This window comes from Protopterus annectens, chromosome 6.part1, assembly GCF_019279795.1.
Source record: "Protopterus annectens isolate FY-2018-M chromosome 6.part1, PAN1.0, whole genome shotgun sequence".
Classification (NCBI taxonomy): domain Eukaryota; kingdom Metazoa; phylum Chordata; order Ceratodontiformes; family Protopteridae; genus Protopterus; species Protopterus annectens.
The window spans coordinates 36713707-36740980 of record NC_056738.1 but is presented as its reverse complement, the minus strand read 5'-3'; the positions used below and the strand labels follow the sequence as shown (position 1 = coordinate 36740980).

Sequence of the window (27274 nt, the reverse complement as noted above, 5' to 3'; positions counted from 1 at the left end):
AAAGGATTTAGGAGCTGCCTCTGCCCATTTACTAATGGGGGCAGTCCTGGGGTAAATATTCTGTCCTTAATAGTGGAGGGTGATGTTTGTGTTGCAACTGCAAGTTAGTGCAGTCTCTCATTGACTGATCTATATGGTTAAAAAAAAGTGTGCATAAATGAGTCAGTAAAACATCATCAGAAAACATGATTATGTGATGTAAGATTTGATGGGACTGGGGAGAAAATGATTTGTATGTGTTCATTTTTATTAATAACACTGCATTTCATGTTATCAGTATATTTAAATATTTTTATTCTGATAGCTTTATTAGGGGAAGGAAGAATTTGTTCAGACTATATAGCCAGGCTCTAACTTTGTTGAAATTAAGAGTGTAATAATGTAACTATGGTGGCAAAGTGTCAGTAAGGTTAGCTGTTCTCTGTGTATGTGATGGAGTGATTAAGGGATTCATAGAACACAGTTAATTATCTACTGAAAACAGAAAAATTTATTCTGTAGGCAAAATTCTGTCAGTGAAGCAGGTTCTGTGGTTTACTTCTCCCTGTTAAGTTTGTTTGGGCTGAAAAAGGTGAAGTTCTTCTAAAAACCTTTATGATCACTGATAATAGAGAAATTAGTAAAGGCAAAAATGTTGTAGTAGTTGATGTGTTTTATAACTCTAAGTGTTCGTTGGTTAGTCAATATGGTAAAAAAAAAAAAAAAAAAAAAAAAGAGAAGTATTAACTTGGAAAATTGGAACCTTGGATAGTTGATTGCAATAGAAACATCTGGATGACCAGGAGCATGATGCTTTGAAAGGCTTTAGTCGTGGGAGGGTAGTATTTTATTTGCTGAGGCAGGAAGAGGAAATAGGCACAACACTGCTGATATCCTTCCATATTACTGTTGCAGTATGCATAACCTATGGTATCTCCTGCCAGAGACAGGCCAACATCCGACCAGTATACCAAAGTCTTTATGTATTACCAGTGTCTTACCTCAGACATATGCTATGCATGTCAGCATAAAGGTGATGTATGGATGTTCCAAATTTGGAACAACTTTGCCGCCAGTCTGAACACCATAGGTGAAAGTCGGTTTGAATGCTGTTCAATACGCTGGTTATTTGAGAGTTCACGTCATTCAAGAAAGGGAGATATCAGTGTGGGAGGCTGATTCCCCATAATAATCACCACAAGAGCTTTTGTCTAGACACTTCTCACAACCACAGTCTGTGCACTTTGTCAGGCATTTATGCTGAAGACACTTCTCACTTGTCTGTCTTCACTTTCCATTTATCTTAAGTATCAATGTCTCAAGTTATTTGCCCAGGATACCATGGCTGAATCCATCCACCCCAAGGTACAGTTGCCACTTAAGAAATGGCCAAGAAGTGTAGATCAGATACTGCTGTTGCTGCTGTCAAGCCTCCAACAGACATCTCTCTTGAGGTGGATAATAATGCTGAAAAACACTTGGTATTGACATCAGTTTCCTCTGCTGCAATCATGTTGGAGACTGGCATGGAACTGGCTTCTCTGACATCCTCAGAGGTTTTGCGAATTTCTGCAGCAGATGTTAAGGGGGAGATATGGCTGATTATGTCAGAGAAGCCTAAGGGGATTCCCAGATCTTTGTAAGGGGGATAGTCCTGATGTCCTGATTAAGTTTAGACAAGGTTCAGATCTGCTGAGGTTGTGTAAAGGAGTGGCAAGATTTTACTTGAGGCTTGTTGCATTCCTTCTTTTCCTTGACCTTGTATACTTAATAGATCTAGGGAGCCTGACTGTTTTGTTGAGGAATCAGTTTCAGATGAGGATTCCTTGGTTTACTCCTTCCAAATGTCATCACCTTTGGATTATGGCTGTGAGAAGAGGAGTCCTACAAGTCTTTCCTCTCCTTTAGATGAGCTGTCCTTTAGGGATACAATGATTCAAATGATGGAGTGTTTTAAGTGGGGCTGTTCCCAGGTCTCAGACATTCAAAATGGTATTATGAGTTGTTGCAGATAGACCCTTCTGCTGTTCCTTCTGTCTTGGGTGCTTTGCTGAATACTTTTTCAGCTGCTTCCTTGGCTCCTGATTCCAAACCTCCTGCCCCTAAGAAGCCTAACAGCATTTATAAGGTGCTTGAGGCTTTCAAGTTTCTTTATAGTTGGAGTCTTCCTGACCATGCTGTGGTGTCTTTCTCTGCTGATAAGTTTTCCTGGCTTTTGCCTTCTTCCAAGCTTCTTTCTTCAGACAAGGACAGTTGAGTTGTGGAGAGACTGTTGAAGAAGTTCAGTACTTCTGACACCCTGGCATTTTGTGCCATAACTATCAAATTCACATGACCAGTTATATTTTCCCTTTTTTCACCTTGGGGGAGTCTGTCTGACCTGCCTCATTCTGAGACCAAGTACACTGCCCTTTCTTTGGTGGGATCCACTTCTCGTGTAGCTACAATTCTGCTGATGCCTCTTCTAGAACTGCTGCTTCAGGTTCTGTTATGAGAAGCTATTCTTGGTTTCATCGTCAGGCTTTGACTGAAAATATTAAGGCTAAGCTTCTTGATTCTCTTTTGGATAATCATAATCTCTTTGGTACTCCAGTAGCTGATTTATTTAAGACCTTACGGGGCCAAGGCAAGGTCATGAAAGATCTTAATCAGATTTTTGTTTCTCCCCATTTCTAAGTTTCAGAGGAAATATCATGCTAAAACTGCTTTTGTTTGTAGACAGCTTTATCAGCTCTCTTAACAGTAGGAAGGTACCTAGGTGTGTTTTTTCTGACAAACTCACTCAGTTGCCTAGATACCAAAAACCTACTTTTCAGGACAAGTCTGCTTCCATCTGACATTCTCTCCTCGTTTTCCCTTGGCCAGGTTCCCTTATCTGTCAGACTTTCTCTGTTACTACCTCTTTGGCAACAGATTACTACAGACTCTTCGATTCTGTCATGGCTACTTTATGGTCTGACCCTCCCCCCTTCAGACCAAGTTCCGCATTTTTGGGGTGTGCTCCAGAGTTTGCTGGATCAGAGCACCATTCAGTCCTTTCCGGAGGTCCTCAGCAGTATGGGGTTTTATTCCAAGATGTTGAAAGAGAAGGGTCCTGGAGGCCTGTTCTAGACCTTTCCTCTCTAAAAACATTTCTCAAAGTACCCTCCTTTGGGAGTCTATCCCTCTAATCACTGTTTCCCTTCTTGCTTCCTCAGGCTTTTTTGGTTTCTCTAGATCTAAATGGTGCCTATCTTCATGTTCCTATTAACCTTCTGTTCAGGAAGTTTACATTTCTGTTTCTTTCTCTCATTTTCAAATCTCTGCTTTTCCTTTTGGTCTTTCCACAGCTCCAATGGTATTCATTAAGTGCCTGGCTCCAGTCATAGCTTTCTGCAGGCTTCAAGGCTTTCAAATATTTTCCTGCCTGGATGACCTGCTACTTAAGGCTCTTTTTCCATCCAGGCTTTTATAGGATCTTTACTTTACCAGACTGCTTTTGAGTATTATGGGTTTCTCATTCTCCATAAGTCAGTCCTGTCCCCCTCTCTCAGGATCACATTTTTCTGGGTTGCAGGATTCGGACTGTTCAAATGCTGGCTTGTTTGCCTGTTCCCAAGGTTTTGTCTCTAACTGCCTACTTTTAGTCTTTACTTTCTGTATCATTCATGTCATGGAATTTTTGAGGGCTCTGGAGTTCATGGCTTTGACCTTCCCCATGCTCACATTGTGGGAGTCCACGGTGGTGCAGCGGTTAGCGTTGCCACCTCACAGCAAGAGGTTCTCCATTTCGATTCTCGGCGGGGGTGCTTTCTGTGCAAAGTCTGCATGTCCTCCCTGTGGTCACGTGGGTTTCCTCTGAGTGCTCCGTTTTCCTCCCACATCCCAAAGACATGGAGTAGGTGGATTGGACACTCTAAATTGGCCCTAGGTATGAGTGTGTGCCTTCTGTGGAAGGTTGGGCACTTGGCTGGCAACTCGACACCGTAAAACTCCACGGCCAATCATGAGCAGACAGATGATCTGCTGTGGCGACCCCTAACCGGGAAAAGCCAAAAGAAGAAGATATGAGGAAGTTCCAGTGCTATCTACAGTCGGAAATGCTAAAGCATTGCCACCCTCTGGAGTTTCCGGACATACTTCTATTCCAATGTTGCAGTATTGTACATGTGGGTTTACCCTTCTTCCTTTCCGGTTCTACTGGCTGGGTCTCCAAAGATTTTCAGTCCCTCTAGGTGCATTGGACATCTGATGTGGCAGCAGGAATGTGGGCCATAAAAGTGACATCTGCATGCACCAGCTCTCAGAACGTCTCAGCCACCAGTCGTACTGCAAGTGCTCCTGCTTCTCGTGGACGTGTGATTGAAAAAGACTCAGTAAAATACCCCATTGGGGATTCTTTCAGTCCTGCTTGTTTTTGATTGTAGTCTGTTAATGTCATCCGATAAGGGCAAGTGCAGTCATCAGATTCCCCACAAAGACACGCATGACCAGCGTTTCTTTTGTCTAGGCAGGGAACACGACCATGAAAACTTTACCATTTGCCATTTGTTTGTCCTGAAGACCTTACACTGCTGTTTGCAGGCTCTAAACCTGTACTTAGAGAATCAATGCCTCAAACAGCGTTCAGAATGGAGGCCATGCCTGACGCCCCATTCGAACCACCTAGGGAGAAGGCCAATTCCTCGTGGCCTACTTCTTCTGCTCTGCCTCTGTCTGCCGTACCTCAGTCTGTAGCCGACATTAACTTGACTGAGGATCCGGCATCCGCCAATACAGATATAGCGGGTACCTCTGAGGAAGCCGCAAAATCTTGAACAGATGACACGTCCACAGAGAATTTACCGGTGCCTTCTCTAGACGCCGGGAGGGGGGACCATCTTTTGGTCAGAGCTCATCGGATGCCACCTCTGCTCTCCTGATCAGTGACCCTAGGCCTATTCCTAGCCCATATCTGGCTAGGCCTTTGAAGAAAAAACAAAAGACAAGACATCTCACTGCTACCTCTGAAGGCATGCCAGATTGGCAGGCCTTCAGCCAAAGCTTATTCACTGCCTTTATGGCCCTTAGGCCTTCAACAGGATCCTCTGCCACTGCTCCACCCTCCTTAGTCCCATACCTCCAACCCAGGAAAGGAGGGTAGAGCACCTTGAGGAAGAGGAATTGTCTGACTCCTCTGAAGATTCTCTTTCCTACTCCTCCCAGATCTCGTCCCCCTTGTTATATGGTTTACCTGAAGAGGGCGCTGTTGAACCTGACTCATCTGTAGAGGATCTTAGATTTGGGGAAACTGTTAATAAAATGAAAGACCACTTTAAATGGCAATCCTCGGATAGGTCTGATGTTCAGAAAAGGTTATGTGACCTTATCCAAATGGGCACCACCCCAGGCCCATGCTATTCCTCCCATCCAGCCTGCTTTTCTGGATGCCTTCTCCTCAGCCTTCACTAGCCCGGACTGCCAACCTCCAGCCCCTTGGAAAGCAGACAGATTGTATGAAGTCCCTGAGATGGAAAAATTTCTCCTTAACCCCGACTACCGTCTCATGGTGCCTTTGTGCTTACATCCAATCTCGCTGTGAGACTGTAGGAATTGCATGTAGTTACACCCGAGTGCCTTCTAGCTGTGCAAGTAATTTTGCAGTCATATTATTCCTCCACAGCTGAAAATTAAGTCGAAAAAGTAACTGAACTTTGTCAGTTACCTTGTCAGCTTAATTTTTATTATGAAGGTACATGGTGTTCATATTTGTCTTTCCCAAGAAAATCGGCTTACAATGCAATAATAATAGTTATGAATGTTAGCATCCTGCCTTTCTGTTGTTCCGGCTCCTCCATATTTTTTTTTGTTTTGTTTTGTTTTTGGAGACCATGGATGTGAATATCATAACAGTTGTTTTATGAAGCGTTTAAAGTTCTTTTTACTAATTCAGTATGAACAACAAAATATGGTCGGCATTAATGAATATAACTTCAGAAAGATAAGAGGGAAAGTGAGTCAACCGGAAACAGTTTGCTAAGGCCCATCAGAATTATAGGATTCTAGCTGAACCGATGTACTGCCCTGTGTGTGGTCTACGTTTTACAGCTGTTTGCTGCATCGTAACTGCTTTTTTTTTTTTTTTGTTAACTACATCTCTCTGCAGGGAAACTGGGCTGCCTAACTGCAAATGCGCACAAGTAAACCTGATTTCGGCAGCATTCTGTTTCAGCACATATTGAAACAGAGAAATGCTGCTGATCACCAGTGCTCTTCACTCTGAAGCAGTTTATCTCTAAGACTGAAGGAAATGTTGCCGATGTCACTGCTCTTTGCCATAGTGCAGTGTGTGATAGCTCTCTATCGCCTACTTCCAGATTCAGGAATAAATTCAGATCATGGACACATTTAAAAGTTAGTACCATTAACTTTATACATACAGAATGAAATAGTGTGGATTAACATGCATTTTCTAAAGTAAAACAAGTCCGTAACTTTTATTATTGCCGTTATTTATAAAATGTAATCCACTACCTTTTGTTTCCAAATCACCAGTATTAGACAAATGTAAACTTTAAACCCAAATCAGGGATACCCCTCAAAATTATTGACCAAAGAGAGGTGTGTGTGTGCTCGCCCATGCTCGTGAGCGCACATTTTGCAAATAAACAAGCATATGTACATATTCAAAGGGATTCATTTTTGTAAGACATTTGTTACACATTGCAGACTGTCAAGACTTTTTATGAAAACATGATAAAACAGTTTACTTCTCAGCTGCAGTATTTTGGTCAGCATTTGAGCACATATTTAAAAAAAATTGTGACAGACTATTTATTGGAATTAGGTTATTTCTTTTGATAGACACACACACCCATAATAAGTCAAACCCATTCCCCAAGTAAACAAGGACTACATTTGAGGAAGGAGGCACGAGAAATGAAACTGAAGATAGATATTTTTTGTAATGGTGATAAATTATACTACAGAAAGTGATGTCTGAAGAAATGAAAACGATTAGTAAGGCTTAGTGTTCTTAATGATATTCTAAAACACAAATGTGTAATGAGGTATGATGCTCCCTGTTCCATAAATACAATAAAATTCAGTGCATTTAATTCTTCTGTGCTTTATATCATAAGTCTGAGGTTTTGTGGGCTCACTATGCCACTTGTCTTACATGGTGACAATTTGTTAAAGAAATGTTGAGAGGTATGCCTGAAGACAGTGCAAGGGGAGGAAATTCTTATAAGCAAGGAAATGCTTCTTTAGAGCTGCGATATATGGTTTGAACTGCCTAGACATAGTAAGGCCTTACTAAGTTTAATGCTGTTTGCTGTGGAAATCAAAACAATTACTGGAAAATGGAAATCAAAGTTAAAACTAACTGTAATTGAAGTATTTAAAACTGTACTGAAGATAAAAGAACCGTAGGTAGGGTTTTTAGATATCCTGCATCTCTGGGTGAGAGAGAACACCATGATTATGCTTCCAACAGTTTATTTCTGTGGTGGACAGGTAGATCAGCCTATAGGCATCAGGTTGTAAAGATGGATTATCAGGATCAGCTTGTGGGTGTATCTTAGGTAGGGGTTTCTACTTCCATTTCTTCTAACTGTTGGGGTTCCACTCAGTGTTCCTGTGGCGACACGTATACCTACCATGAATGATTTCAAAAACAATCATGACATTTCAAGTGGTGATGATAGGAATTTTTGATGAACAGGAAACAAAAGGGATTATGAGCAATAGAAACAGAGGTGGTTATGCATCACAAAACAAGAAATATCAAAGGTAACACTGTTCTTTTCTGCTCAGTTGGAGACTCATATTGAGCTCCTTTCTGGTCCAGTAGGTTTCCATTCTGTATTTCAGGAGTCTGAATTGAATGACAAATTGGTTAATAATTTTAGCATATCTCTGATACTGAGTTGTCTGTATTTAATTTGGGACTCAAATGTGTGCCTTCTGTGCTTCGTCAGTTGGCGGAAACTTCATTTGTTATATATTTTTTTTCTAATGATAAAAAACAATGTTTTTATTGATATGGACTCTTCTGATTCTACTTTTGATTCCTATGAATTGTTTTATTCTTGTTGTGATGACAGTTTTAGGCTAAATGCATATTCATTGTTTGATACCAGTATTCTTCCAAGTATTAAGTTTATTCCGCAGTCTACTAACACATTTGTTAAAGAATTTTCTATTTCTACAAATAATAAAATAGAGAATTTATTTTATTCTTTTCAGATATGTAAGAAAAGTATTATTTATAATATTAGTCAATCAAACTTGCTGTGACAGGCAAAGCAGAGACGATAGCTGGGATTTATGAGGAAAAAAAAAAGGCAAGATTATATTCTCTGACAAGGACAATGAAAGAGAGGCATACATTCTGCAAGGGTTAGCCCAGAAAGGACAGACAAAAAAGTTGTTTGGGAGTGGTATTTGCCTCCAAGTTGAATTATGGTCAGAGACACCAATATGCATCTCATGCATTGAAATCTGGGAACTGAACCCATGATATTTAAAAAAGTGACATCATTGCAAAATTGATTTCCACAAATCCCAAACCTCCAGAATGATTTTGCTGAAAGCATGCACATTTCCCCAGTGATGTGTGACTGTAGAATTAGTAAAAGTAAGTCAAGGAGTTGGGGGGGGGGTCCCACACATCAAGGGTATGGGAAGGGGGCTTGTCCCTGGAAAAAAGACTCTGTTTTAGGTTTGCTGGATGTGATTTTCAGAAGAAAAACAAAAACTGCTTTGGAGGTGTTGTACATGACTTGGACAACATTTGTTAGCAAAACTTGGACTTTCTGTTCATTTAATTGCTCATTTATTGTTGCTGTGTTTATAGCAGGGGATACAGAAGATATAAATGGTATTACTACTTTTACTGATTTACTCAGATGGTAATGACTGTCTTACATTACACCTGCACCTGTAATGTATTCAATGTCTGCTCAACAGGTTATGTGCAGCAATTATCACCTTTGTCTGAACATGCAGAACCTTCCAGTAATGAACTGAAAGTCATTATCACATTAAATGGCAATATGTGCAGTTACAGTATGTAACCCTGACTTATCATCACCTGTCAGATAAAATCCTCAGCAGCTGCCGCCGTTACTCACATTACTAAAAGTCGTTATCACATTGATGAATGCACATGCCAGAGTTTCCTGCATAAGCATGGTTTCAAGGACGCCAGTGTTCTGAAAGGACAAATGCAGAAAGAATAGGTCTAGCTAAGTCTTTTACCTTTCTCGTGTATGCCCTCTGTAGCTCTCCTGTCACTCTCCCTCCCTTCAGGAAAGTAAGTTTATTTAGGTCAGGGTAAGAAACAATACATTAGCCCTTTGATCCCTTATGTCTATTGCTGAAAAGGACACATGGAAATGGAAAAAGCAGGAGGAAAGCAGACTGCTGACACTGAAGGAGATCGTGAGACAGTAGTGGTATCAGCCATCTGAGTGGGTAGCCAGCACAGTTTTGGGACACTTCAGACACCTTCCGAGTGCCACACAGTTTGTTTAAGACTTAGGTCATGGAAATGATGAGTGTGAAGTTGTTCTATCTCGCCGTTCATTCTTACAGATGGGTTCAGAGCTGATCCTCATCTCCGAGTCGGCCTACTACAAAGCTCAAGGTCTTCAGATAGCTCAAGGCCAGGTCCCTATCCCATAACGCGCCTAGAGTTAACTCAGATCTAGTTTGCCGCTGCAATAGATCAGAGGTTCTCACTAGCTCGGGCCAGTAAAAACCTTATTTTCTTCAAAATATATTATAATTCTGATAAAAATTTTCTGATTTATATCTTAGATACTTAGATAAGCTCTTACAGCTTTTTTGTAGTTTCCCTTCCCTTGGTGTGCCTTTTTCTTAAAAATAGTAATTAGCTCTCTAGGCCTTGTAAAACTTTATTAGTACTTTAGATTGTAGTGTGTGCTTGGAATAGTGACCTTTCTGTCACAGCTTGTTATATTTAGTCTTTAGAGTTTGAATAGTGACTTTTCTGTCACAACTTTGAAATAATTAGTTTTAGAGCTTAGATAAATAGTGTGTGTGTATAGTAGTAGTTTATATTGTTGTGTGCCTTTATATAGAGACTTTTTCTGTCACAACTTTGATACATATACTCTCTAGAGTTTAGATAAATAGTAGTGTGTGTGTGTGTGTGTGTGTGTGTGTGTGTGTGTGTGTGTGTGTGTGTGTGTGTGTGTGTGTGTGTGTGTGTGTTGATTACTATTTAAGCCCATAGTTTTAAGAGGGCTTGTTTGATATTTTTTGTTTGGGTGTGTCTAGTTCTTTACAGCACCATATTGAGATTGTGTTTCTTACAGTATGGCTGGCCATGATAAAGATAAACACCCTAAATCAGGGTTTAAGAAATGTCCTAAATGTGGGCAGAAAATGTCACTAACAGTCATGTGAATTGTGTTTATTGTTTGGGAGCAGTGCATCTCCAGGAAAGCTGCTCCATCTGTCATTTTTTTCTCTTCTAGGATTCTCCAGGAGAGAAAGAGAAAGTTAATTGACAGAGGTTTAATTAAACCTTCCTTTCAAGATGCTTTGAGCAACCAGGACAGGTCCAGTAAATCCTCAAAGTCTTCTAAGGCTTCAACTTCTTCTGAGGTAAAGAAATCACAAAAATCTTCAACATCAGTTCCACAGACCTTGGAGCCAACCGTCTTGTCCTTTTGGAGTCCGTCCCCGGTTTTGGAACTGGTATTAAAGTGCCTAAGTCTCCACTCCTGCAATCTGTACCTCCTTCTATCCACTCATCTCGGTCTTCGATTAGCCTTTCTGATTTGGATGTGAATCATGTGGTGGAGAAGCTTTTACAGACACTGGCCTTTGCTAAATTCTTATTGGCTCCGACCCAGACAGCTTCGGAACCGAAGACCCTTATACCATCTACTATTCTTCCTCCTCTGAGCCATACTGGCCCTTCGGAGCCGAAGGAGTCGGACTTGATGATTGTTGAGCCTTCAGAGCTGACACATGCTCCAGTGTCCTCGGCTCCGTTTACTCTGATGTCCTCGGCAGCGATCGAGGAATCTAGGAGCCGACACTCTCTGGTCGGGTCTGGGGGGGATAGTCAGACCAACTTGTCGGTTCCGACTCCGCCACTTGGGGCTTCGGCTCGGATGAGTTCGGCTCCTACCTCTAGCTTGGAGCCTACTGTCCCAGTGCTGGGGGTATTGACGGTTTCCTCGGATCCGTCAGTCCCTTCTCATCGGAACAGAGGTGCCTTCGAAGCCATGAGGAGAGTTATGTATCCTAAGACATCTTCGACTTCAGGTCTGGCTACCTCCTCCCCAAAAACTCCTGTGTCTGTTTCTGCTTCACAGATCCTTGCCAAGCGTAGAGACACAGAGCCTCAGAAAGCCCCATTGGGTGGCCCCTGCTCTTCTGAGACTTCACCAGAAGCCCCCACTGATGAGGTTCCCAGGAAGAGAATCTGTAAGAGGAAGTATTTAGACTCCTCTCAGGAGTCCCTCACATCCGATACCAACTTGGATGAATCAGAAGGGTCCCCATGGTCCCCCTCTGAGGATATCTCATTTGCTGAGATATTAGAAATCCTTAGGCAGAGGGGTGACTGGCAGTCCATCAACCCTACTGAAGACGAGTCGGTTCTCCTGAAGGCTTTATGTCTTAGCCCTCCACCTCTTGGGTGTCTCTGCCCTTCGATGAGCTTATGCAGCTGGTCTCATGAAGGGCATGGGAGTCTCCGGACATCATGGAGCCTGTACCTAGGAGGCCTAATAAATTTATTTCTGCCCCCCAGGACAAATCCTTTCTTACTAAGGGTGTGCCAGCTGATGCCATGATGGTGGCGGCAGCCACCAAAAAGAAAATTTCAGAAACTTCCTTCTCTATCCATTCTCCTAACAGAGATTCTAGGATCATGGATAGATATGGGAAGCACACTTACAGTTCAGAGACTTTTGCACTGCGTTTGCTCAACTATCTAACCCATTTTACTAGACTGCAAAGAGATCTCCTAAAAGAGCTCAGAGATACTCTTCAGGGTACAGTAGCTGCAGAAGCTTCAGATAAAGTTGCCTCCCAGCTTGCTACCCTCAACTCCATAGTAAACTCGTCCATGCACCTCATTTCATATGCAGCTGATGGAACAAGCAGGGCAGTGGGTACAGAAATTGCTCTTAGGAGACACTCCTGGATGCCCTTGTGTTCCTTCGCGGGGCCCTTCAAGTCATCCTTTGTAAATACCCCTTTGATGGCTCATCCCTTTTCAGGCCCAAAGTTAAGGAAACTTTGACCAGGTGTGAGCAGGAAGGAAAGACTCTGTCTGCCGTCGGAGTCCATTTTTCTACCCCTACCAGACCCTACCCTAAGGGTCAAAGGGGAGGAAAGATGTGGTTCCACAAAGCCCAAGGAGCCTTTCAAGACACATGTGGTGAACCCCCCTCCAGGGGCAGAGGAGGCGGCAATAATGGAAGACGCAGCTTTGGCGGCAGAGGGGATCCACAAACTAGGGCAACAGAGATCAGTTCTTTGGGAAGCCCTACCAGCACTCCTGAAAGGAGGCCTGACTATCCTACTCTGGAGTCAGTCACGGGTCACTTATCTTTGTATCCAGATGCCTGGCTCAAAATAACAAATGACAGCTGGGTACAAAGTATAATTTCCAGTGGATATTTCATTCCTTTCGATACACCTCCTCCATTGACAAGAAAAATTCTGGATGTTCCACCCAGTTACAGGGAACAAGCAACAATAGAGGTCCGTTTATTGCTAACAAAGAGTCATCCAGCCAGTCCCAGCAGACCAGATAAGATCCAGAACTTACTCAAGATTCTTTTTAGTTCCAAAAAAGACAGGGAACTGGAGATCTATATCGGACCTCAGCAGACTAAACAGATCTGTCAAGAAAGAGAAGTTCCAGATGGTCACGCTTCAGTTGATACTTCCCTTTTTAGGGAAAGACAACTGGATGTGCTCGATAGATCTTCAGGATGTGTACTACCACATAAAAATGGCCAGATCATCTGCGCTTCCGGCTGGGAGCCAATCATTACCAGTTTTGAGCCCTGTCCTTTGGTCTCACTACAGCCCCCAGAGTGTTCACCAAATGCATGGCAGTGGTCACGATTCACCTGAGACGTTTAGGATTCCAGGTGTTTCCATGCCTAGATGACTGTCTCCCCAGTGCCACCACCAGGCATCAACTCATACAAGTCAGGGACACCACTCTTTCACTCTGCAGTCAGCTGGGCATTACAATAAACTCAGGAAAATCTGCCTTGTCACCATTGCAACATACCGTTTTTATCGGAGCAGAACTGGACACCACCACCACCACCACTCTTAGTCTTCCAACAGAAAGAGCCTTACTACTCCATCAGCAGGTCCATAATATCATGGCCAAAAACAAGGCTCCAACATCACAAGTACTAAAATTGTTAGGCATGATGGCAGCCGGAATATTAGCCATACTGTTGGGTCGCATGCACATGTGGATTCTACAATGGCTGTTGTTCACTCAGTGGTCTTACCAAGAGCTCCCAATGTCTCATCTTATAGGCTCATAGGTTGGTACTGAGCTATCTGCCCAAATTCATATATTAGCCCAGCCACATTGTGCGGTATTCACCACCCCTTTATTAATTCCCTAGACCCTTGTACTAGCAGCTAGTACCCTTGGCCCCTATCTAGTAGTGCTGTTGGTGTGATCCCTGGTGTGAACTTTCTGTTACCCATCCACTCATCAAGGTTCCTCTTGAAGAGTGATAGTGAGGGGCTCTGTCTTATGTAGATCGGGACCCTGTTCCATAGTAAGGGAAGTCTATGCGAAGGGAATCTATCCCTCCAGCATGTTCTATTAATTGTTGTGTTGTGGTTTATATCCCTAGAGCGTGTAGGTCGAGTAGATTTGGTTTTGTTAAGATGGAGCATGTTCAACAATTCTGGGTTGGACATGGCTCTGTACGTTAGACAGAGATCGCCTCTGAGAAAGCAGTATGCAACAGAGAACAGTTTTAGCTTTTTCAATCGTGCTGCATAGGGCAACTGTTTGAGGCCAGTAATTCTCTTGGTTAGGTACCTTTGTGGTCTCTCCAGCAGCTGGAGATGTCTAGCCAGGTATATTCCAATTGGTGCATCATACTCAATAATGGGTCTGATGAGGGAAGAGTAGAGGGGCACCATTACATCCTTAGATCTTGATGCGAACCCTTTCATGATTAGATGGGTCACATAAAAGGATTTTCTAACCACTTTGGCAACATGGTTATCAAAGGAAAGCTGGCTATCTAACTGGGTTCCTAGATCCCTTATTTCTTCTTCAGATTTCAGGGGATTACCTCCTATGTTGTAGTTTGCGGGTACTCTGTTTTTTCCAAAGGGGATTACTATGCATTTTTTTGCATTTAGCTTGAGACCATGGCTTTGACACCATGCATCAGTCTCCTCTTCTGGAGGATCTCCATGTTGGCTGGAGACTCTATTATAGCACCCAGTTTGCAGTCGTCCGCAAACGTAGTCAGCCACAGCCCTTCCGTGCTTGCCTGTACTTCTGAGAAGTATATGCCAAACAGGAGGGGCCCCAGGACAGAGCCCTGAGGCACACCACTCATTACTGGTCTGGATTCAGACATAGATCCTGCTACTCTTACTTTATGGGATCTGTCTGAGAGCCAGATTGCGATCCATCTTGTGATGTAAGGGTTTATGCCCAGGCTGGTGAGCTTATCAATAATACCCGAATGGGGAATGGTGTCAAATGCTTTAGCAAGGTCAAGGTAAGCCGTGTGTACCTCCTTTCCCTTGTCTATAGCCTGAGTAACTGTCTCAAAGAAATCCACCAGGCTCAGGAGGCATGATCTGCCCTTGACGAAGCCAAACTGTGTGGGGTCCAGCGACTGGAGGTTCCCAATCTCTCCATTTATGAGTTCCATAATGATTCGCTCCATAGCCTTACAGATCAGACTGGTCAGGCTTATTGGTCGGTAGTTCCCAGGGTCAGTTGTGGCCCCACCCTTGTGTAGCGGGACCACTGTTGCCATGCGCCATTCTCTGGGCACATATCCTGTGGAGAGGCTGAGACTGAACAGGGTATTAAGATGCGGGGTTAATTCCTTTTGGAGCTCACATATGACACAGCCTGGGACACCATCTGGTCCCATGGAGGCAGTGTTTTTAGCTTTAGATAGAGCCTTGTTAACCAACGTATCAGTAATAATTAGACTTACACAATCCCCTGGAATGGTAATAAGCCCTGTAGGTGGTGAGGGGGGGGGGGTTTGCACTGAACCTGTCAGCCAAGATGTTGGCAATGTCAGAAGGGTCAGTGTATTTTGTTCCATTTTGCACTAGCTCAGAACAGACCTGAGCGTTGCCATTTAGGCTTTTGACATAGCCATAGAAGGCCTTATGGTTATCCTTGGCAACTTTCTTTTCAAAATTAGCTTTAGTTGACTTGATGAGGGCCCTCAATTTCTTACTAATGCTGATCAGGGATGATTTTTCTACTTGAGATTTGGCCTTTTTTTGTATAAGTCTCCTCCTTTTATTGTTAAGTTTGCTTATGGCCAGGGTCCACCAAACTGGTTTCTTCTTGCTTGAGGAAGGAGTCTTGGTTTTATTTGGGATAGCACGGTCCATGCAATCCTGAAGATGCATATAGAGTGCCTTGGTGTAGGATTCCACATCCTGGATATCATTATCCTTCTGCAAGGGAATAGTGAAGCTTTCCACTTCGGATGCAAGTAGTTTGAAGTTTGCTTTGGAAAGGTTTTTGACTATGGTTTTTTGACTGGGGGAGGTGGAGGGGGTGAGGTTGTCCAGGGTTATCAGTTTGTGGTTGGATCTGACCAAGGAGGGAGTGATAACAGGTGTGGTACAGTGGGCACCCATATTTGTGATGATTAAATCCAATATGTTGTCCCCTCTAGTGGGGGAACATACTAGTTGTTCAAGGGCATTTGAATTTATAAATTCTATGAATCGCTGAGCATAGGAGTTGGAACATTGGTAGTTCGCCCAGTCTATACCAGGGTAGTTGAAATCACCCAAGATTATGGTATTGGGTAGGACCTTTATATTTTCCAATGTCTCAAGGAATGCAGAGTGAGCATCTTGGGACATGGTGGGCAATCTATAACCAGCTACGACTTGAAATGTGGTTTTGCCTGCTGATAGTTGCGCATGGATGATCTCTGTGGGCATCATGCTGCGCTACTAACCTGGAGATATGGGTATCCTTGATGAATATGGATACACCTCCGCCCTTTGTACTGCGATTCGGTAACTGAGGCCGGAAGGTATGATATGAATTGTAACCTGGCAGTGCTGGGGTGCTCTCTTGAGCCTTGAACAAGGTTTCCTTCAATGCACAAACATTGATTTTCTCCATGCTGAGGAGAGCCTCGAGTGTGTGCATTTTGAGGTTGAGACTTCTGGCGTTGAGTAGCATTACCCTTAGTTTTTGGTTACCTGTGCTGGTTACGGTGGTTGGTTTGTCCTTTGAGCCTTGCCTAAAAAAGGCACTATGGGGACGGCAAGAGCCTTGGCCAGTATTCGAAAACCTAGGTGTGACAGGTGCAACCCATCTCTGGCAAAACAGCGAGGCTAATGATCATGAACACATCCAAAAAGGATCTTCAGTGCTGGTTGACCTCTCTTCATGTCATGATAGGTCATCCTTTTGTTCTACTCCCACCAGCGGCCACAGTGACCACGGACGTTTCCCTGATAAGGTGGGGGGGGTGTTTTCAGGGAAGAACAACCCAAGGCACATAGACCAATCAATAGACACATCTGCATATCAATGTCCTAGAGATGAGAGTAGTACTTTTAGCATTGCAGTACTTCCAGGACTCTCTTCCTCTGGGTACAATTGCGATTCAGACAGACAACATATCAGTGGTCTGGTACTTGAACAAATGAGGAGGAACCAGGTCCTACCCCCTTTGTCATAAGGCAATGGGCTACATCCAACCCAGTGTTTTCTGTTAGCAATGCACATCCTGGGGAAATCAAACGTGATATCAGACAAGCTGAGCAGAGCAATTTTGTTGCCTCAAATGTGGTCCCTCAAGAAACAAATGGCGGACAGGATATTCCACAAATGGGGCCAGCCTTGCTGTGATCATTTTGCCAACCACATGAACAGAAAATGCAGAAGCTACTTCACCCTGATTCCCCCTCCGGGAAAAGCCCCAAGGGATGAACTTGTACATGATTGGCCTCCAAGTTTCCTCTATGCATTCCCACCAATTCTGTTGATACCCAAAGTACTACAGAAAGCAAAAGCCCTGGGAAGGACCATCATTCTAATAGCCCCTCATTGGCCACATCAGATTTGGTTCCCCTTCCTTCGACTTCATCAATTGGAGGACCCATGGATTCTGGACCCAGTTCCAGATCTTCTGACTCACTTGGGGGAACTTTATCCCTCTCTTCAGTCCCTGAAGCTGACAGCTTGGCTGCTCCAATTCCCATCATATCCAAGTTCCATAACCTTTTTAATGAGATGCAGCAAATTCTAATATCCTCTCATAAATCCTCTATGAGGAAGCTATACCTTAGCAAATGAAAAATATTTTTTATATGGGCCTCTCCAAACAACATTGATCCCTACCTAGCCTCTATGGCTTCTATTCTAGAGTTCTTGACCATGATTTTCAACAAAGGAGCTGAAGCAGCAAATGTTCGGGTTCAAGTTGCTGCTATCTCTAATTTTCACCTTGGATTGAGTATAATGTCACACAAACAATCCACAGCCTTTCTCAAAGGGACCTTTCGTCTCAGACCACCTGTGAAATCTCAGTATACTCCATGGAATCTAAATGTTATGCTTTCTCGCATTATTCTCACTCAATTCAAACTGGCTTCCTCATGTGATCTTAAATATTTGTCATGGAAGACTATCTTTTTAGTAGCTATCACTTCTGCCTGCAGAGTGTCAGAGCTTCAAGCCTTGTCCATTAAGCCTCCTTATTTGATTTTCCATGCTGACAGTCTCACTTCAAACTAACCCCTCCATTTTACCTAAAGTTTGTACTGAAGCTACCTTAACCAAATTATTGATTTGCCAGTGTTCTTCCCCAATCACTCCAACAACTTAGAGTATATGCTGCACAAGCTTGATGTTCATAGACAGCTCAGATTTTACATGGATAGGACAAAAGACTTTAGAAAATCAGAACAGCTTTTCATTTCCTTTTCAGATTCCAGAAAAGGTATGCCACTGGCAAAAACAACTAAGTGGTTATCCGATTGTAACACATGTGCTTATTCAGCTGCTAATATGCCCTTACAACAAAAAATTAAGGCTCATTCTACCAGAGCAGTGTCTACATCCTCTGCCTTTTCTGCCAGACTTCTTATAGATAACATTTGTGCAGCAGCCACTTGGTCAAGACCTCATACCTTTATCACTCATTACAAAGTTGACAGAGCCTCTTTTGGGTTTACTGTCCTGAAAAACATACTCCTGTGAGCCACCCGAGATAGATGGTGCTTGGGACGCTACCCATCTGTAAGAATGAACGGCAAGATAGAACAACTTCACATAAAGGACTTATGTACTTACCATAACGTTCCATGTGAGTTGTTCATCTCACCTTCATTCTTACTTCCCACCCTCCTACCCCTTCCAAGGTTATTTCGAAGACCGATATGCTGGATTCTTCCTGGTTGCTCAACTCTTCTATAGCTTTCGCTTATAGAGTGATAGAATGACATACGGTATTATTATATGCAGCAAACGAGATCTGAGGTAACTCTAGGTGCATCATGGGATAGGGACTTGGCCTCGAGCTATCTGAAGACCTCGAGCTTTGTAATAGACTGACTCGGAGACGAGGATCAGCTCCAAACCCACCTGTAAGAATGAAGGCGAGATGAACAACTCACATGGAACATTATGGTAAGTACACAACTTTTTTTTTTCATATTTTGGTAAATAACCTTGCTAGGGAGCATGTAATTGTGCTAAGTGATACCTCATTTTGAAGAGACTGTTAGTCCTTACAACATGGTAAAAGAACTGTGTCTGTATGCTGTACACATGTACAGATATTGCAGTTTGTTTAGAATGAAGGTTATGAAAATTATGATTGAATGAAGGCGAGATGAACAACTCACATGGAACATTATGGTAAGTACATAACTTTTTTTTTCATATTTTGGTAAATAACCTTGCTAGGGAGCATGTAATTGTGCTAAATGATGCCTCATTTTGAAGAGAGTGTTAGTCCTTACAACATGGTAAAAGAACTGTGTCTGTATGCTGTACACATGTACAGCTATCACAGTTTGTTTAGGACTTAGGTTATGGAAATTATGATTTTTTTCATAATTTGGTAAATAACTTTGCTAGGGAGCATGTAATTGTGCCATATTATACCTCGTTTTGATGAGTCTTAGTCCTTACAACATGATACAAGAACTGTCTGTATGCATGCTGTACTGCTGTACACATGGACAGATATCACAGTCTGTTTAATCTTGTAGGATTATGAAAATTATACATTTGCAATATTTCTCATTATTATGCCCATATCTTTGCAAGGGAGCATGGTGATGACACAAATCATGCATCATTTTGAAGCTGACATTGAGCCACACAACTTGTACACTGATATGTAGTCTCTCTGTGTTAGAGGTGAGATATTATGCTTTGTTTATTTATCAATTACGATAAATATAATATTAATCATATTTCTGCGAATATCTCTGTAACCGAGCATCACACAGTAATGGTTAAGATATCACTTTAAAGGTGACATTCATATAAACAAATTAATTACAAATTGTTTGGGTCTACATGGTACATTCACCAAGATATTGTGATTTGTTGTACCAAAAAGGTACAAAATATGCACAATATCAGCATTGCTTGGCAAATATTTAATAATGACGTAGATATGCACTATCAACATTTGCACTGTTGGAAAGGTCAGTGTCTGCTGAAAAACTTTCATATTTACATTTTTTAGTCTAGCTCTTATGGTTAAAGAATTATGAACATTTGTTTTCTGTATGGTATTACAAATGGATTATCTGAAAATGAGCTCAGGCTGCACTTTTGTCCTATGGTGGAAGTAAGCAGGCAGCATTTTCTGAGCTGCTCCGAAGTGAAATTTATGGAGATTTGTCTCAGTTATCCAAAGGAAAGTATTTCTTAAGAGTTAGAACAAGTATATTGTGCAGATGCAGATGTATATCCATGCAAAATAGTGACATCACAACATGAAGTATTCTAAACTGAAATTTCAATTTCAGGTTATGTCTTCAGATAATAACATACCAAAAGGAAAATACCACATTTCAGTTGATGCCTTTATTTGTATTCATGTGTTACTGGGAAGAAATGGTATTCCTTTAATGGCAGTTTCAGTTAGTTTTCAGGATATAGCATTTGTACACACCTGTTTCAGATGTTCAGTAAAACAAATTGCTAACAGTATTACTAAATGGTTTCTACAGCATGCAAAAATAACATGCATATATAATCCAAATAGTCTTTACAGAATTACATCATAGATCACATTACTCAGGCATCAGCTTTAAGGGTAAAGTGCATAATGTTTTTAACAGGCTTATCAAGAAAAGTTATATAATCACCTAAAGAATAAGTAGCAACAGTTATTTAATAATACAACGCATGCCAGATCAGGCTTCATTTGTTACAGAATAAAGTATGCATTGCATAATGCTCAAGTACACTACACAAAAATTAAAAGGACACTGACTGGGTATGCAAATTTTATTTGACACAAAGCTCTGGGAAGCAGGACAGAAAGACAGGAAACATGAGTAGATTAGGCACCTGAAATTATGAGTGTTATTTAGATGGTACAAGGCCTGGGAGCCAAGGTTAAGGAGGCATTTGAAATCGACAAAGGAATTTTACAGAGAAGTTTGGTATAAGACGTATAGTTTCAATATAGTAGTGCAGATCTTTTTCAGTTCTGGTTCAGTTCTTTTTGAGTTTATTTCAGTTCATCAGAACTCTCAATTTAACTAGTTTCTGTTAAATGACTTTATAAACGCTGCTGTTTTCCCACTGTGATAAAACATTCTGTACAATTTTAGCTGTTCTCTTCTGAAATAACTGCATCTTGTCTGTTCATGCGCTAATAGGCTCTCCAGAAAAGCATTCTGAACTTCAAATGCGATTTGACCATCTATGTTTACAAAAAGACAGCTTCCTAATTATAAAGACGTACCTTTTCCTCGCATATCAGAATCAACGTCAGCTATCCTTGCTGCTTTCCTCACATTCTTAAGTTTGGGCCCTTCTTGCTTTTTTTTTTTTTTGCTGTTTTTATCAAGCTCAGAAAACATCAAGCTCACCTCACTCTGCCATCCCATACAGCCTATTTGCTCATCTAAGAAGTGAGAGCCAGGCATCAGAGATCTGTCATCCACTATTAAGAATCAGTTTTTCTTTTTGGCTTTAAGACCCTAACTCCTATGTTCTTGGCCACAGCTACTGCACAGTTTGGATTCACAGTCTTCAAGTTGAACAACTTGGCCAAGAAAATAAAGGCATAAATCTTATTCTTTTTGCAAAGCCAATGTGCACTAACACTGGCACTTGTGAAATAAAGGCTTCAGCTTTGCAAATTATTTTGTCAATAAACCAAAATCAATAAATGCTAAAGATAATTGGTGAACATTTAAAAACCAATAAGAATTATATGGAAATGACTAGAATTCCACATGAAAGTCATGAGCAGTTCAAGTCAGACTCACAGAACATGGCTGAGCTCATGTCCAATGAAGAAGTGGGAGGAAAGGTCTACTTTTTCTAATTAAGAATGATCTCCTTCAATGTTACTGAGTGTACCCTTCTGAAAAGAGAAGGTATAACACGAGTAAAGATTAGAGTTTGGAAGACCCTTTTTTATTTCCACAGACCTCAAGAAAAGTACAAGCCAAACATGCACACATAAACAAACACATGCACGGCACTTATGTTCTTATTCAGTGGTAAAGCGTGGTATTAAGAAGGCAAAATAGCTGTAGCAGTCAAGTTCAAAGTCCACTGAAATGACTTCCTTTCTGGGGTGGAAAAATGTCACAAATTCAGAAAATGATAACCCTGTATTCACTGATAAATAATGTTACCGTTGAACAGATGTTTATATCAGCAATTTCTGTGCCATACCTACAAATGCTGATAGCTAAACAATTTCATATTATTTCTTTACTGCTGAGATCTCTAGAAGTATATACTATGTTTCATGAGGAAATCACACTTATACTCGCATAACAGTACCATGTTTTACTACTGTATTACTAATGTAATATAAAAACCTACATAAAACCTAAACATTAATCTATCTAAAAAGTGCACATGCTTTTATTATAGGTTTGATAGGCACTTTTTCATTCAAGTCTGAACCACAGTCTGCTCTCAGCCTAGCAATCCATCTACTTTCCAAACATTCTGTTTTGTTCTTTATATCACGTTTATGTTGGTTAATTATCACACTCCCTATAACTTGAAACTTAAAATAATGTTGGGGTGACGTTTCTTTTATATGCTTAGATAAAGCATTGCTATCTGCATTTCTTCTAATACTACATAGATGTTCTCTAATGTGGTCCGTAGATGGATTTTTATATTACATATTTTTTATATTATATTAGTATAAACAGAATGTGTTTTTAGAATTGTATAAAGTCAACGTTATTGTGACTTATATTATAAAATATAAAAAATATTACAAAAGGCAACTGGTTAGTAATGGTATCATACATCTGATGAAGCAGCAAGGAGTTGCTGCGAAGGCGCTTATGTAACATTGCATTTGATTTTTGCTTTATGAAAGAAGCCTGGTTTCGTTTCACCACATTCTTTTGTGTTGGACTGTAAAATATTTTAGTACTAATTCATGACTCAGTTTAGGTAATGCAGGATTTACCCATGGTTGGTGTATTTGATTATGAGGGCAAAGTTTAAGTGATCAAACAAATCTAACCCTGGGCAAATTTTGCATTAACCACACCTAGGAGTACATTACTGCTGTTATACAACTGTGTTATTTAAGAAAGAAACTTATAAATAATGTCATAGTATGATAGCACTTCAGTTTCCTTCTCTGTCAAGTGTCTACTACTGATATACTGCACATGATTTTGACATGTAAAATGCAGGAGTGAACAGTCACAAAGATCTCAGTTCTTGCAAGTCTCCATATCATACGTCCTAGTCCTCCCCATCTTATTTTGTCAGTACCATTAGTTGTCAATACCAACAAAACAAATAGGGAAAGACATGGTTGTACTGTAAGAAGGCTTTCATGATGAAAGTGGCTCACGTTTTTACTTTTAGTGTGTATGGCTGAAGTGACTTAATCTGGTTGGTAATGCTTAATTTACAGTGGGCAAACTGACTGCTCTTTCCAATAAGCATGTAAGTTTTAGAATATTAACGACTATTCATTAAAAAAATAACACCAAAGCCCCATGTAGAAAATGGGAAAAGGGGGTTGATGATGTATAATTAAGATTACTGTTCCACAAAGGAGGGCGTTCTTTACAGATTAGGTGACGATATAAAAAGTTATTTTTATACCTGATATTAATTCACCTTTCTCATGAGTACTAAGAATGTAATAAATCCCAAACAGTAAAACAATCCAGGACCAGACCATTATTTTAAAAGAGACTGTCTGGTCCAGAGTCAGAGGCAAGCAGAGTTCACTTAGTCCATGCCTAGGCCTTCTATGGGAGACTCCTCTTCAACCTACAACATACAGAAGCCAGTTAAGAGGAAAGTTAACCCTGTGACAAGAAAGGGAGCCGCTTATTAACAAGGAAGCATTATGCAGAGAATGAAGCTCTAGATGGTACAGCACACTTATCAAAAGGAGATCCCAGAAAAATGTTGACAAAGTCATCCTTAAACCAACCAACATAGTGCATGTCAGTGCCCAGAGCTTACATTAAAGTATCTACTGCTGACAATAAATACTCTAAAAAGTGAAGTTGTATCAACATAGAATCGTCAGGATGAAAACAAGAACTTTCCTAATTTATGAATCAAAGAGTGTGAGAATGCAGGGATGTTCACCATTAAAAGCATGGACTCAGGTCCATGTGATAAAAAAGAACAAATATTCCAGTCATTATGGCCATGAATCTATCTTAAAGCACACAAATTTGTGGAAAACAAGCTACCAAATATTGACTGGTGAAGAGGATTAACCTATCCTTTGGACCACCAAGAAGATTCCTTGGGAACCCTAATGAGTGAGTCTGACAAAGTTCATCTCACAGAAAACTCATCAAAACCAGGTTTTATTGTCTGATGTTTTCTCTCCCCTTTCTGCTAAGTTATGCAAGCTGGAATTTGGCTATATAACTTAAAAGGTGTGAGGGTCACAGTCCCCAACCAAAAAAAAAAAAAATATATATATATATATATATATATATATATATATATATATATATATATATATATATATAGCAGAGCTTCCTTAACTGGGAGAAAAATCAGTTAATTAAGGTTTTGATGAGTTACATCCACAATGAGTTATGAGTGAATGACATATTTAGGATGTTAGTTCTTTGATGTCAAATCTAGGTCATTTGCAGAGGAACTGTCTTCACTTATTTGGAAGACGCTTGTGCCCCAATTAAGCAGCAGCGAGGACAATGTCACAGACAACACAGGTAAATTACGCCATGATTGGAAGACTAGTCAGGAAGTTTCTTCAGCCTTTTATTACAGAAACTCTGTGAAATAACGGTGAACAGTAAGTAGTTATGGGTGCCACATCATAACAAATTCTGTCCTCCAACACATGTACTGAAAAGGTTGAAACTTGGGTGGAAACGGATGGATGAAGATAACAGATTATTAAAAAAATAAAAGTCTTCTCACCTTTCTGCTTCCTTATACTTCCCTTGTTTTTCCATTTCTTGAGCTTGACTTATGTACAGGACTGACACTTCTTCTTGTTTCATGCATTTTGTTGCCAGCTATATAAAAACAAAATTATTATCAGACAATGGCCGGAAGATCACAGAGACAGACAATTAAAATGTTACTGGCACATATTAACTTTATCTACATCTCAGTGTCATAAGATATCTTTCCAAAGCTGAGGATACTGAAGAAAGTCTGGCCAAAAGTGCAAGCTGTCAAATCCATTTCAATGATTTCTACTTACTCATTATTAATAAAGCCTACAGCTAACAATATTTAACACAGGTGGGTGTGAGGATTACGTCCTCTACAATAGTCCATAGTACACATTATGTGGCCATAAGACAATGTGAGACAAGTGTATGTCATGTCAGTGGATTCAGAGCACCTACAATTTCATTCAAGGTTGTTTCACATAAGACTAGCTGGTGTGAGGGTTACTGATTCGGTTCATTGGTAGGTACTAGGCTATTGGCCCAAGGGCCTAAGTAAGCCTAGCCAACAAGGTTCCCTGGCTTATGCCACCCAAGAAAGTTATTCTCCTGTGCCCCTGTCGAGCAGAGCCACAGAAGTGATCCCCGAGATGCATTTCCTATTTCCCATCCACTCACCAAGACTTTTCTGAAGAGTGCTAATGAGGAACTTTGCTTGACATAGATGGGTAGCTTGTTCCAGAGTATGGGAAGTCTCTGGGACAGGAATCTATCCCTCCAGCATGTCCTGTTTATTGTGGTGACAATGATGTACTTCTTGTTGACAGATCTTTACTAATCCAATTAGATTTGGAGAGGGAAGAAATGAAAATTATTCATACTAATGGACTGTATCCGCAGAAGCAAAAGTAACCTTTCATAAACATGAAGAATGAAAATGGAATGTTACTTTTTCAGTCATCTAATCAAGCTGCAAATCTTCCATGCTGTTACAGGCTAATTACTGAACATTTCTTAGCTGTGAGAGAAAGAGTTGCCAGTATACTTGGTCTCCATAAGGGCTCATGCCAAAATTAAACATCACCTTACTAACTTAAAGCTCTTTACACATTTTGCATTCTGGAACTTCCCATTCAAATACAAACACACACACGCGCACACACACGCACACACACCCACACACCCACACACACGCACACACACGCGCACACACACCCACACACACACGCACACACACCCACACACACACCCACACACACACACACACACACACACACACACACACACACACACACACACACACACACACACGCGCACACACACACACACATGGTATAAAGTTGTCATTCATTCATTCGAACATTCACTTGTTTAAAAAGTAGGAAGATTAGCAAAAGTGATCAAATATAAAAATATCATGAACTGCTGGTCTTCTTGTGAGCAAGATTTTGGTACAATGGACACTGGGTATTTGCCCTTTCCCCACTGTAGTGTGATCTTAGAATTGCTATTTACAAGTTGCAGGGTGGTGGCAAAAATAACAGTTTTAGTATTTTTCTGTTTATCTGCATTTTTTTTTGTTTGAACTTGGATTTCAAACACATCTGATCGAGTACTCTGTAGTCAGTGTATTGATAATACAGTCTCATATAAATAAATAAATATCTATATATGCATAGCTATATATTTATATCTGTATACAGTGGATATAAAAAGTTTATACACCCCTGTTAAAATGGCAGGTTTTTGTAACATAAAAAAATGAGGCCACAATAAACCATTTTAAAACTTTTGCCACCTTTAATGTGACCTATTACCTGTGCAATTCAATTGAAAAACAAACAAATCTGTTAGGGGAAAAAATATAAAAAATAAAAAACGTACAATAAGCTGGTTGCATACGTGTGCATACCCTTAAACTAATACTTTGTTGAAGCACCTTTTCATTTAATTACAACATTCAGTCTTCTTGGGTAGGAGTCTATCAGCATGGCTCATCTTGACTTGGCAATATTTGCTCACTCTTCCTTGCAAAAGTTCTCCAAATCTGTCAGATTGCGAGGGCATCTCTTGTGCACAGCCCTCTTCAGATCACCCCACTGATTTTCTATTGGATTTAGGTCTAGGCTCTGGCTGGGCCATTCCAAAACTTTAATTTTTTTCTGATGAAGCCATTCTTTTGTTGATTTGGATGTATGCTTAATGTTCCACTGTATTATTGATCTTCATTCATTCATTACTTGTGGGTTATCGGTTCCGTCCTCGGAACTGAGATGACCAAATATCAAGCTTACGTCAGCCAAAAACTCTCGAGCCAAAGTCTTACCCAGAATGCTCTGCTCCCTGTTACCTCAGATCAAGTTTGCAAACTGATAGATAAAAGCAGAGTCTACCTCTGGTCATAACAGACCTACAATAAAGGAGTACATGAGATCAACCAGGAACCTCCGGAGGGGGACGGAGGGTGAGAAGTCATGAATGA

The 27274-nt window shown here is 40.9% G+C and overlaps 1 protein-coding gene across 2 annotated transcripts in view; it reads right to left on the bottom strand.

Annotated features, from left to right (window-relative positions):
* The window catches only part of IFT172 (intraflagellar transport 172), a 3348311-nt gene that overhangs the window by 1556202 nt on the left and 1764835 nt on the right, over nucleotides 1-27274 (bottom strand). For both annotated transcript variants that reach the window (XM_044075467.1, XM_044075468.1), the window contains exon 27: nucleotides 24815-24912. In XM_044075467.1, the coding sequence (XP_043931402.1) occupies nucleotides 24815-24912 (98 nt within the window). The remainder of the gene's footprint in view (nucleotides 1-24814; nucleotides 24913-27274) is intronic.